This window comes from Triturus cristatus, chromosome 7 (assembly GCF_964204655.1).
Source record: "Triturus cristatus chromosome 7, aTriCri1.1, whole genome shotgun sequence".
NCBI lineage: Eukaryota > Metazoa > Chordata > Amphibia > Caudata > Salamandridae > Triturus > Triturus cristatus.
The window spans coordinates 808,487,135-808,501,286 of record NC_140590.1 but is presented as its reverse complement, the minus strand read 5'-3'; the positions used below and the strand labels follow the sequence as shown (position 1 = coordinate 808,501,286).

The following is a 14,152-nucleotide window of genomic DNA, read 5'->3' as shown; positions in this document are numbered from 1 at the left end:
AAGAGATGCGAGAAGCAGTTTCACGGTGTTTACCAAACCTTGGCCTTATGCTGCACAATGCGAGGAGCGAGGATGATGCGCCATCCAGCATTTCACACAGCGCTTTCTCCTGCTCTGCTTCACCCGTCAGCACGTGCCCGCCTCTTCCACACCTCAGAGGCTGCTCGCAGATTGCAACCCGTGCAGCTCTGAGGAAACGAAAAGCAACAAGGTCACATCACAGGTTCAGCAACACAAGGGGAACAGAAGGATGTTTCAGAGAACAATTTGGCTGTGGCCTGAAAGCATGAACGTCCTCTGACTGCCAGCCTGCCCCCTCCCCCTTACACACGCACGCACGCCCCATCCGTTCCCCCATGATCACAGCCGGGGGATTTGTGACCCAGTGCCATCCCTTGTCCCTTCGGGATGGGTCTTAATAGCTCTGGGACCGACCGTGCCGAAACCCTTCCCCTCCGGGGCATTCTGTTGCTTTATAGCGCTCTGCCCGTAAGTGATTTCGTATGGCCACACAGCCTGGCCTCTTCCCTTGAACTTAAATTGATGTCTCCGCGAGAGTCACTCCTACACCCCTCGGCCTCCGCCCGCGTCCTCCAAATTTCCCGTACGGCCATACAGACAAAGAAGAAACTCCGACACAGATGGAGATCCCGTATGCCTTGATCTCAAAGTCGACGGAGGCAGGGTGATGTCAGACAAGGAAAGAACAGGTAAATTAAACAAGCATTTTTCCAAAAGCTGTCCGTGCAGCAGAATGCAGTATCTTAGGTCGTTGTCCAGTTATAATCAAGGATGGCAGCCAGACAAACTTGACTAGTATAGTGGTGATTATTCATCGCGTCACATGTGTATGTGGGCAGTGATGTGAGCGGTGTTTGTGTCAAGCAGATTTCAGTTTTAAAAAAGAAGGAAACAGCCCGAGGCGCCGTTGGGTTCATAGGTCACGCCCCATCGCAATGTACGGTACGCAAAAAAGGGTCCACAATGTAATTACTCACTGATGTTTACTCCACTGGACATCTATACGCTCTATTAAGGTGTAGGAGGGTGCCACAAGAGTTTGCAGAGATAACTGGTTTCGAAATGTCATATGCATCTGACATACTGATAGGCTGTTGAAAAATTGTGCCTTTTTTATTTAATTGTAACTTTTTTTTAATTAAATGCTTATTAGTGACTCTTACAGCTGCTTTTTCACCTCGGCCTTAAAAGTTAGCATTACCAACCGCATGAAGACTAACTCTTTAAATCGAATTCTAACAAAACTGAGGTGTTTGTGACGCAAGTCATATTTGAGGTCATTCCGGAAACCTATTTGCAATGCCGTTGAACCCCCCTGACGCTTCAAGGACAGCACAGTATGGGTCGTAGTTTTTTTTTTTTACGAATAACATCAGAGCTGTGAAACCTCTCTAAAACTCCCTGCTGAGAGCGCACGGGTCAATTTGTCTCGACGTGTGAGGTGTTCGATTAGAAACAAGCACATCGGAGATGCAGAGTTTGCAGCTGCTTCTGCCTAATAATGTAGCGCCCATTCATGGATGTTTTTAAAAGTGCCACCCTGGATCTGGAAATCTGTTCAGGACAGGCACCCGCAAAAAAACTCCTAAACTTCAGGATTTCCGGTTCTGATAGTTGAACTAACACTTCCGGCGTGACTGTACATATGTTCTGCAGCAGCGGTTGCAGCTAACTTTTATGGAGCATTTCTTCATTTAAAAAATAATGTTCTTTTTTAATGTAACCAGGGGCGAACAGGGGCAGAAAATAGTCCCGGGTACCAAAATAAAAGTGGCTCACTTCGTGAATTAGATAACTAAAGGTCTCGCTTTTGCGAGAGCTCGGGCTATTGGCATTGTAAATGACAATGCCTTTTATTTGTGTTTTGAAAAGCTGCAAGCGGTGCGTAAACACGCACTTTGTACTTTTAGTCCTTGCTTACGAGAAGCAAGGCTGGCAGTAAAAGAGGCGCAGTTATTGCAAGCCTTGCATCTTGTAAGCAAGTACTAGAAGTAGAAAGTGCGCGCTTGCAGGTTTTCAAAACCCACAAAAAAATGCATTGTCGTTTAACATGAAGTTCGTGTAGTGCTTGTAGGGCCAGTTTAAATTATTAGATTCTCTATTATTAAGTAAACCTGTTAAGTTAGCAAAACACTCCTGACTTACTATATTGCAAGTTATTGATTGGTTAATTCACCATAGTCTGGCTATCAGTACCTGGCAAAATATTGCTCTTCTGTATTAAACCTAACAAATGTACATTGTGTTCTGTGCATGCTTGTTTTTAACCAGCGTTTGGTAAGATGTTGAGTCTCTTCTGTCTTGGCACTGTAATTAGTCAGTATGTAAACTAGACATGTCTGTTTTTCCTATGTACACTTATGCAGCCCCGTCCAGAATCCAAGCCAGACTCTCAGATTTCTGCACAGAGACCACCTCAGAGAGACCCAAGGCTAAGGGAGCAGCGGCCTACTATGCCACCCCCCAGAGGACCAAGACCTGGTATGAGCTGGACTATTTTATACATCAGTCAGTCACTGCATAAAAGTTCAAAATATAATTAGTAAATAACCATATGGATTTGGATTTCATAGTGATTGAACATTTGTAGCCATTTTCGTACAAGGGTCACAGAATCAAAGCCATCTTGTTTTGTGTAGCTTCTATGTTCTTGATCTGCAGCAACATCCTAGTAATCTTTTTGTAGGTGACAAAAGTGATGGACTGAAGAGATGACCGCTTTTGTTTTCCAATCCTATAGTAACCTTCTTTCCAAATCCATTAAGCCTATTCATGTATGACAATTAGTTGGTCATTTAGAAATTGTTACGTTTATAGGTTCAAGACCTACTTAGGAAAGTAGAAGGTGGAATAATAGTCAATTCGGAATCATGACTTCAAACTCATATTTGTCTTTAGTTCGAGAAGGTGAGCAAGGAGAGTTTGACACAAGGCGTATGATCCGGTATCCAGACAACCAGCAGCTTTTTGTCGGTAACCTGCCTCATGATGTGGACAAGTCAGAACTGAAGGACTTCTTCCAAGGTAAGCCATATTCTAAGCTTTATTTCAAGTTTAGAAGTTTAATACGCTCAACCATGCTCTCACTCTGTTTTCAGTCAGCATTCCAAAGCCTCTGCATTTCTATCGAAGATTGTATAGTTTCAAGTTTCTCTTCATTTATCCCACCCCTAAAATACCCCCCCCCCCCCCCTGTTGTGCAGGTGATGGCTTGGAAGTAGATAATTATTCAGTTAGCATAAAGCTTGTGGATGACATTGAAAGACTGTATTTCCAGAACTTTTGTAGACACAACCACTAAATGGATGAAAAAGACACAGCATCTAAGTCTAGAACCATTTCAGTGTTCAGGTTGTTGTTACTAGTATGTAACTAGTTTCTTCTTGGACTCCTCCCTTGGAAGAAGAGGGGGAACAAGAAGTGGAATAAAAAGCATAGGTGAATGAGCCTGTGCCTAACCTGCTGCTCATACTCTACATTACTTTTTTGGAAAAGTCACTCAGCACCATACCAAACAGTACATGACCTTGCCACCCTGCTGATTCTGATCTTGGAGCACCCGTACATGGCACTGGTCTCCCATGTACATTTACAAAAGGTCTCAGTTTATTAGTACTAAGATTGTCTCCTCAGGACTGTGTTCCCTGGCTGTCCCTTCTTGGGCAAAGTTATCAGGGCTGACATGTTATTAGTCTGATCCATCGGGCCAGTGGCTGCTGTGGTTTCCTCTTTGTCCTATCTTCCCCAAGACCCAAGTGGAAGTTTTATTTCCATGCTGACCTCTAACCACAGTTTGCTTTAGATGTTTTGAGTGGGAAGCTGAAGACTAGTGATGGCACTCCTCTCAGCTTCCTATCCTGTTGTACGTAACGCTGACTAGAGTTCAGATCACATGATCCAAGGACTAAAACGGGGATGAATTTCCCGATTTCTAAATCCACCTGTCAAACTGTTGACTGTGGACATGCTGCTGAATACTCCAGCTGGGCCATTGGTGATAAGCGATGCGCCTTTGGTTTTCTGTCATTGGATGTTACATAGATTCACTTGCAGGAGTCTTTCACCGTCAATCTGGCAATAATGGGTACTTTTAAATTCACAATAAACAGTTTTAATAAGGCCTTGGCAACCTTATTTGAATCAGCCAATAAGTCTGCAAATGAAGTTCATTTGCTAAGCTGTGTACTGCCTCTTAAGGTCACCATTTCAGCACAGATTTCTCTTGCACACCATGTGTGAAGGAGTCCCATAATTGGAATCATCTGTGCCTGCTTATTTGCTACATTTTACAAAATGTCAAATATGTCTTCAAATTCTGCCACTCCTAGCTTCATTTGCACTTTGAGAGATCTTCCTGGGATTACTTTAGCTTTTATTGCCAGAGAAAAAGTTGAACTGTCCATATCATTATGATAGAGACTTTTAGACACAGATTCGTCACTTTATGAATATTCTCCAGGCTTCAGACTGTATCTGAAATCTTTTTTCCGAATACCTGTGCGTCCCGGGAAATGATGCAGTACAGCTCCGCACTGACAGTTCCGCTCTGGAAATAAGTGGGCCTATATAGATACTCATGCTTTGCATACTCCTGCCATCTAGTGTTGGTTCTAGATGTTTGCAAGTTTTTCTTCGAAGAAGTCTTTCCCAGTCACAATGCAAGGTGACTCCTGGGGATATCGCGCATGGGCATCGTCTCCATTGTTGGATTGTTTTCTTTCCGCTATCTACTTCGGACGTGGTTTGCGACGCTCCGGTTTGAAACCATCCTCCGGGTTCCCCTCGGTGCGCAATCCACTGTACCATCAACTGTATTATGGTATGCATTTTCACTGTTCTCCATGTGTCGATTCGATCGGGAAACTCTTCATCTTCGGTTGAAAACGTGGATGGCCTTTGAACCTAGCCACGTCGATTGACTTCTACTCCGTTCCATATTAGCCAGCCATCTGCCTATAGAACGGACTTGTTTCAATTTTGTCCTTTGTGCCACTCCAAGTAGCTTCACACTGACCTGCATAAAGTCTGCAACTTGTCTTTCACCGGAGCACAAAGATAATTGTGAGGCTTGTCGGTCGTTCTGATCGAAAAAGACTGCGGGATCGTCTGGCTCGACGAAGGGACATGCTGCGACAAAACATACACCATACTCCTGTTATCTTCAGGGAAGAATCTGAACACTAAGAGGGTGAAGCGTCGAAGGTGGAAGAGAAGGAAGCCTTCTCTATCCCGAATCTGATTTCAAGCTAGAAATCGAGTTGCAGTCGGAAGACGTTCCACCGGGACAGGATACAGTGAGTACTAAAGCCTCTTTACCTCCCCAAACTCTCTTCGGCCAAACAAAAGGCTTCAGGACCACCTCTGCCTTCGGGCCATGGTTGGCACCGAGACGATGTTTCCAATACTCCGCCCTCGGGCCCGACACGGAATCAACCAGTCAAGCCTTCCGGCTCGGGACAGAGTCAAGAACAGCTGTCTCCAGAACCAAAACCTTCCGCTCCAGAAGACAAGTCTGATTCGGCACCGAAACTTTCGCTGTCTAAATCAAAATATGTCCTTCCAAAACCTCCAGAACCGATCCTAGAGCTTATGACAGGAAAGTTAGATCCCAAGCTGAAAATATTTTACAGCAATCCAGATACTAGACATATTTTGTCAGAAACCTCTTCCAAAAGGAAAGTTAGCTCAGAGAACACTAGCTATAAAATTCCTCTAACGAAAAAGGACATGGCTACAAGCCCTATTTACCCTAATCCTCAATCCCCTCCACCATCTTAACCACTACCAACATTGCCAGGCTCAGATCCTTTACACAACACCTCAGGGGTCTCCACATATGCAGCCTGATGTAGGGGATGATGGCGATGGCAATAGTCATGTAGCAGCAGATCCATAGGGTGACTATAATTAGGCTATCCTGTTTTAGGTTTAAATCTATAACAACTGATAAAACCCCACTGAAAGTGAATTAGCCATCACCAGAGTAAACATATAAACACCTGCACATCTACAAACTAAATGCCATTTTAAACAAAGGAAAAGGAGAGTGAAAAAGGGCATTTAGATTTCCTCCTGAAGGGGCCAATACAATGTAAATTTGTTATACAAGGTAGCCGCAAGAAAGACTGGGCTAATAGTATTCTGCTTGAGTTTTGTTGTTTAGGGATGTCACAAAAATATTGTTTTTTTCTTTCTCAGTTTTGTGGTCTTTAGTCTGAAGATGCAGAAGCTTGTTTTTGGTCTTAATAAATTATTTTATAAACTGTAGAGAATCAGGAAATATCAATCTTGTTTGATATTTTGGCTACATTTGATTAGTTCACTGATGGGTAAAATGACAGGTTTCAATAGAATCTTTCCCAATATGTACCATCACATTCACCCAAAGACAGAGAATGAGTGAAACCCTTTGATACATCAGTCCCCTTCTTTAGTGACTCTGTATTGAAAGCCTCAGGCTCAGGCTTTAAAGAGTCAATGCAAGGTGTAATGACATCTGTGAAAAAGTGCTGTCACCAAGCATCTGCGATAGTGGTGAAAACATGACACCAGACTTTTGGAAAAAAGTTAATGCAGTGTCACTCAGAATGCTGCTGCAAAGAGTTCTTATCAAGTTCAACAAAGAGTGGAGTGATATTGTTTGTATTTGCAGTGATTCGGCTATGTATATGAAAGCGTTTTGTGATGACCTGTTAAAATCGATACCTGAGTTGGTGCTTCCCTGTAGGAGATCCTTGCCACTTACTGAAAGCACCTTTACCATCTTTAGAGTTATTAAGAATGCTATTGACTTTGTAGTCCATTCTGGTACGCTGTTTCGTTATGTACAGGAACTAAAGCACAAATAATTCTCATTTTGTGCTTTGTGTGGCATCATTTGTGTCATTAGCTGATGGCTGTCAATCCTAGAGGCCGTGAATGCATGTGGTGAACATTTACACATTTTTTGCTAAGTAATGATTCCAAAGGCTAGAATTGTGAGGATCTTAGGTCGTATATTGATAGTGATGTGAAAAAAAGTACTCTCTACCGCATTAGATTTTTACAGGAAAACATGACTGCTGTAGTGGACATAATCCAAAAACTAGAGCCTGAAAACACCCTCGTCTACCAAGTGTTCATCGTAATTGGTGTAGATGTGAAACATCTCCTTGAAAGTAGGCCGGGTGACACTTTTAGTGACTTTGGCACTGCAACATGTTCCATGTTGGAATGCTTGACACTTGGTAAGCAGAGAAATGTTGGAACAATTCAGGACATTTTGTTTTACAGTGCATGAGAAGTTGTTTGCAATGATGCATAGAAATGTCCCTTCACCAACCATGGCATTTGAAGTCAATGAAGCCTCACTGTGGTACTCTGCACAAGTTCTAGATCCCTTCCGTAAAGGGGAATTTTCTATGCACTTTGAAAAGTATTGCCTTAATAACTTTGAGGGTATATGCGTTCAGGTCAACGCGTATGCTACAGAACCTGTCCCAGAGAATCGCCATTTTCAGGTGCATCATTATTGGCATGGAAAGCTATGTCAGGGGCCAGAGTTGGCAAATTGTGTACTGGCTGTTTTGGCATTGCCTGTCTCAAATGCCTATGTTAAGAGGGCCTATTCACAGATCAAAGTTTACATGGGAAGGAAAGCGTGAGCACGCATGAATAAAGACTCACTGAAGAAGTATTGTATGGTGTACTATAATAAGTTTAATTTGTAAAAATGTATTTGGACCTCATATACACTTCATATATACGGTCTATATACCATGCATCAGTTCAGAATACAAGCAATAAATAATAAACGTAAAACGTTCCATTAACACCAGAAAAACACTGTTCGAGGCATATGAGCTGCAGATTATACACTTTTGCATAGATCGCCATCTGGTGTTGGGCCCGGATGTTTGCAGTTTGTTTTTCTTCTTGGACAGTCTTTGGAAGTCACGAGTTCGGTGACTCCTCCTTCGGTCCGCACTGCGCATGGGCTTCGGCTCCATCCTCAGATTGTTTTTTTCCGCCATCGGGCTCGGATGTGATGCTTCGTGCTCCGGCTTCGAACTTTTCCAGTTCGACCTTCGACGGAAAATCCTCGTCCATCGAGATTCTTAAGACAAAAATTATCTTCATCTCTATCGGCGGCACTTCTCGATTCCAGACATCGGCACCGGCCTTCGGGCCTCCCTCGACTCCGGTCTCGGCCGATGGAAAGGACTCCCTTCAAAAAGTGCCCAAAATGTGTGTCTAAATTTCCCCACACCGACCTGCATCAGGTGTGTAACCTCTGCCTCTCCCGAACACGAGGCCTGAGACTGCCCCGCCTGCAAGTCTTTTCGATCGAAAAAGACCATCCGGGATCGAAGAGCTCGACGCACCATGGCGCACTCATCGACTTCGGCTCCACCTGACATCTTCGGAGACGACACCGGAGCTTCGGGGCAGCAGCACACCGAGCAGGAGGAAGAAATAGTCAGCGCTTCCGAGGCCGACGACTCCGACCTGGAGGAGATCACACCGGCGCAGAGGGTCGTGAGTACTCTACCCCCTCCCGTACCCACACGAAAGAGACTCCGGTTACACCTTCGCCTCCGGGCCTAGGGAAAACCAAACATACAGCTTCTATCACCCCACCTTCGGGCCCGGTGTCGAAGCATCATAAGTCTCCCGGCGGCTCAGGCTCGAGCCAGCCTACTCCTGGTGCCGAAAAACACAGTTCGGCACCGAAGAAAACTACACCCAGTTCGGCTCCGACGCCATCGGGCTCGAAACCTGCACTCTCGGTGCCGACAAAACATAAACATAAATCCCTCGGCACCGACGCTCCGGCGCCGAAGCCTGCCTCGGCACCGAAGAAATCAGAGGTCCCGAAAAAGCATGGCATGGAGAAACCATCGAAGCCCTCGGCTCCGAAAACATCGGCACCGACAGACTATTCGGTGCCAGAAGAACTATTTACGCCAGATCCTTATCAAAAGACTTTAACAAAGGATCCAAAGACTGGGCATTTAACTTTGTCTTCCAAAAAAAGACATTTAAACAAGCCAGATCCTCCTCCACCACCAAAACGGAAGGACTCTGCCACATCTCCCTTCAGAGTACCCTCCCCACCACCTCCTCCACCTCCCATATCTCCGCCACCTTTGCCTCACCGCTCTCCAACCCCATCTCCAGACCCTGATTATGGAGATCCGGATTATGATTCAGCAGATGCCTCACTAGACCCCACACCTCCAGGGACACCAGACCCATGGGAGGATTACCACAACCCCGATGTACCAGATATGCCTCAGGAGAACATTTATCCATCCAGGCCATCTCCTCCAGAGGACTCCCTGGGGTTCCACCACTTGATACAGCGGGCGGCACACTACCATGGGGTAGAATTACACAGTGAGCCAGTTGAGGACGATTTCCTACTGGACACTTTTGACATACAAGATAAGGCCACAGCAATATTGCCCATGCTAAAAGGAGTAACCAAACATGCTGCAGAGGTGTTCAAGGACCCAGTCAGAGCTAGGGTATTAAACCCCAGGATAGAGAAGAATTATAAAGCAGCCCCCACAGATCCTGCATATATTAAAGGACCTGCTCCCTTAGACTCATTAGTGGTATCCACAGCTAGGAAGCGGTCTAACGCTCAATCATCAGGGGAGGCTCCACCACCAGATAAGGAGTTAAAGCTCTTAGATGCGTCTGGTAAACGCACTGCCTTGCAAGATGCAAATATGTGGCGCATCGTCCACACGCAAGCACTGCTTGCACGTTATGACTGAGCACATTACGATGAGCTGGAGGCTATCATGCAACACCTCCCAGACAAACATACACAGGGCTCATGAGCTAATACAGGAGGGAAAGCTCATTACCAACACCTCAATTAAATGTGTCCTCGACGCAGCAGACACGGCTTCTAGAGCTATAAATACCAGTGTTTTGCTTCATCGTCATGCCTGGCTCAGAATCTCAGGGTTTAAGCCAGAAGTCCAGGCATCTATATTAAATCACCCCTTTGACCAACAACACCTATTTGGTCCAAAGGTTGACGAAGCATTGGAGAAAATGAAAAAGGACACGGATAGAGCAAAGTCTATGGGGGCATTACAATCCCATACCCCTAGACGTTCATTTCGTCGTTCCTCCTTTCGTGGCACAGGCAGAGGTTACTCTGCCGATAGCGCCTCTACTTCCTACAAGTCCCCTCCTCAGACTACCTTCTCGAAGGGCTATCAAAGAGGTGGATATAGAGGAAACAATAATAAGGGCAGGGGCAAAACCAACACCACCCGTTCTGCCACACCGCCCGCCCAATGACTTTCCCCCGCTCCCCCCAGACCATTCCACTCCAGTCGGGGGCAGACTACGGCATTTTCTTCCCACCTGGGAGATCATAACATCAGACAAATGGGTGACACAAATTGTTCAGTCAGGCTACTGTCTCGAACTAACATCTACCCCACCCAATATTCCACCCAGGCACCGTACAATGTCGCAAGAACACACCACATTGCTCAAACAGGAGGTAATCTCCCTCCTGCAAAAACAAGCTATAGAGCAGGTCCCCGTCAATCAGCAAGATTTAGGGGTCTACTCTCTGTACTTTCTGATACCAAAGAAAGATGGGACTCTACGGCCCATTCTAGACCTCCGGCCCCTAAATGCATACATACATTCAGACCATTTTCACATGGTAACCCTCCAACAAGTTCTCCCACTCCTCTGCCAGGGAGACTTTCTCACTACACTGGACATGAAAGACGCATACTTTCATATTCCAATACACCCTTCTCACAGGAAGTCCTCAGGTTTGTGGTGGACGGTCAGCATTACCAATTCAGGGTTCTCCCCTTCGGGGTCACAACCGCACCACGGGTGTTTACCAAATGCCTAGCGGTAGTAGCAGCACACCTCAGAAGACAACACATTCATGTCTTCCCTTACTTGGATGACTGGCTGATAAAAGCCGCGTCCTACAACCAGTGTGTGCAACATACAAACAGCACCATCCAACTGCTCCACCAGCTAGGCTTCACGGTGAATCATCAAAAGTCCCACCTCATACCATCTCACACAAAGCAATATCTCGGGGCCACTATAGACACCTCCAAAGCTATAGCCTATCCCAATTCAGCCAGAATCGCAAGCATACAAGCCTTGCGCCAAACATTCATTCTTCAGCACCCAGCAAGAGTGTTTATGAAGCTAATAGGGATGATGGCATCTTGCATCTTCATAGTGCCCATGCAAGACTCCACATGCGTCCACTCCCAAGAGTGCCTAGCACGGCAGTGGAACCAGGCCCAGGGACAGCTGACGGATCTGGTGTTGGTGGACGGCCGCACCCATCACTCTCTGCCGTGGTGGAACACCACAAACCTTTCCAAAGGACGGCCGTTCCTGGACCCGGTTCCTCAGGTGATTCTAACAACGGACGCATCGCTCTCCGGCTGGGGAGCACACCTTCTACACCTCAGTGCAAGGTCTATGGACGCCACAGCAAAAATTACTCCACATCAACCATCTGGAGCTATTGGCGATCTTTCTAGCCCTGAAATCCTTTCAGAAACAAATTTCAGCCAAAGCAGTCCTCATTCGCACAGACAATATGACTGCAATGTATTGTATTTAAAAACAGGGGGGGGACACACTCTCCCCAGCTCTCACGCTTAGCACAGAGCATATGGAGATGGGCAATTCCACAAAAAATCTTTCTCCTGGCACAACACGTCCCAGGCATATCAAACACCATGGCAGATCTGCTCAGCAGACAAACGCAGCAAATGCACGAATGGGAACTGCATCCACAAGTTCTTCGCCCATTCTTCCACAAGTGGGGGCATCCTCAGACCTCTTCGCCACCCACGAAAACAAAAAATGCCCAAGCTTCGCCGCCAGATACCCACACCCATTGTCCAAAGGCAATGCGATATGGATGAACTGGTCAGGCAAATTTGCATACGCCTTTCCACCTCTCCCGCTAATTCCATTAGTGGTAAGGAAGCTACAACAGCACTCCCTCAGACTCATTCTGGTAGCTCCAACATGGGCCAGACAGCCGTGGTACACCACACTACTGCAGCTATCGGTGGTACCACATCAAAAACTGCACCTGTCCCCATGCCTCCTAACCCAGAACCATGGAGAAATCAGGCACCCGGACCCAGCTCAGCGATCTGGCTCCTGAAATCTTAGAATTTGGATACCTTAAGCTTCCCCCCGATTGCATGAACATTATCAAGGAAGCCAGACGTCCTACCACTCGAGCATGCTATGCCGCAAAGTGGAAGAGATTTGTTGTTTACTGCCGTAACAATACAATCAACCCTTTAGATGCATCCATACAGCACGTCATATGCTATCTGCTCCATCTTCAAAGGTGTAACCTGGCATATTCATCCATACGTCTACACCTAGCAGCAATTGCTGCTTACCTACAAAACAGACAGCATTTATCACTGTTCAGAGTGCCTGCTATTAAAGCCTTTATGAAAGGTCTTAAACAAGTAATTCCACCCAGGGCACCACCTTCCCCTGTATGGAATCTAAACATAGTTCTTACAAGGCTAATGGGTCCGCCTTTCGAACCGATGCATAAATGTGAGCTACAATTCCTCACTTGGAAAACAGCTTTCCTCGTAGCTATCACTTCCCTTAGAAGGGTTAGTGAGATACAAGCGTTCACTATACAAGAACCCTTTTTACAGATACGTCACAGCAAGGTGATACTTCGCACAAATCCAAAATTTCTGCCCACGGTCATTTCCCCCTTCCATCTTAATCAATCGGTGGAATTACCGGTTTTTTTCTCGCAACCTCAATCTGTTGCGGAAAGGGCTCTACATACACTTGATGTTAAAAGGGCTTTACTGTACTACATACAAAGAACGCAACCTTTCAGAAAGACTAAACAATTGTTTGTCTCCTTCTCTCCACCGCATAAAGGCAACCCCATCTCTAAATCAGGGATAGCTAGGTGGATTGTAAAGTGCATACAAATTTGCTATCACAAAGCAAAAAACATTATTGGTTCCACCTAAAGCCCACTCTACAAGAAAGATAGGGGCTTCTATGGCTTTTCTAGGGAACATACCCTTAGATGACATCTGCAAAGCAGCCACATGGTCAACACCGCACACCTTCACAAAACATTACTGTGTAGACGTGCACTCGAAACAGCAAGGTAGTGTGGGCCAGGCTGTACTAAAGACACTATTTCAAACCACTGCAACGGATACCGGTGGTCGCCGCTAGGGCTGGGTACTGCTATATAATCTATGCAAAAGTGTATAATCTGCAGCTCATATGCCTCAAACGGAATATGCTACTTTCCAGTATGCATCTGTTCTTGGCATGTAGAGCTGCAGATCTATACACGCCCACCCGCCTCCCCGGCTACCTGTATCCGTTCCAGTCTATCTTATTTAGATATAACACACATGGGCTTCTCACTATTATCACTACGCTCCATCTTTTCCCTGCTGGCGAAAAACAATCTGAGGATGGAGCCGAAGCCCATGCGCAGTACGGACCGAAGGAGGAGTCACCGAACTCGTGACTTCCAAAGACTGTCCAAGAAGAAAAACAAACTGCAAACATCCGGGCCCAACACCAGATGGCGATCTATGCAAAAGTGTATAGATCTGCAGCTCTACATGCCAAGAACAGATGCATACTGGTAAGTAGCATATTCCTTCTGGTAGAGACTCTATCTAGCTGCCGATTTCTCAACTGACCCTCCCACTTTTTCTGTTTGGACCTTTTAATAAGACCTTGAGTCTAGAAACGTGCACTGTCTACCAATTTGCTTTTGGGGCTCTGCGTCTAGGGGTGTGGACAGTTTTGAAATCAACTGACAGCATGAAAGTGGCGCCTATATAGGACCTGCACGTCCACTTCAGAGCGGAAAAGCAACAGTGCTGATCCTCAAGGTGTCACCTTCTGGTGCACAGAGGTACTGTTGGAACGTCTCTCGATCCAGTCTGACATCTGGGAAATATTCATAAGTGAGGAGTTGTAGGAAAGAGACCCTTTTTTGCATGGTTACCCCCCTAATTTGTTGCCAGATACCTGATGCTAACTTGACTGACTGTGTTGGGATCCTGCTGACCAGGCCCCAGCACCTGTGTTATTTCCTCAAACTGTG

General features: G+C 45.9%; 1 protein-coding gene across 5 annotated transcripts in view; it reads left to right on the top strand.

Annotated features, from left to right (window-relative positions):
- G3BP1 (G3BP stress granule assembly factor 1) overlaps nucleotides 1-14,152 on the top strand; it is a 524,543-nt gene that overhangs the window by 339,979 nt on the left and 170,412 nt on the right. For all 5 annotated transcript variants that reach the window (XM_085617666.1, XM_085617664.1, XM_085617662.1 and 2 more), the window contains 2 exons: nucleotides 2,388-2,502; nucleotides 2,920-3,045. In XM_085617666.1, the coding sequence (XP_085473792.1) occupies nucleotides 2,388-2,502; nucleotides 2,920-3,045 (241 nt within the window). The remainder of the gene's footprint in view (nucleotides 1-2,387; nucleotides 2,503-2,919; nucleotides 3,046-14,152) is intronic.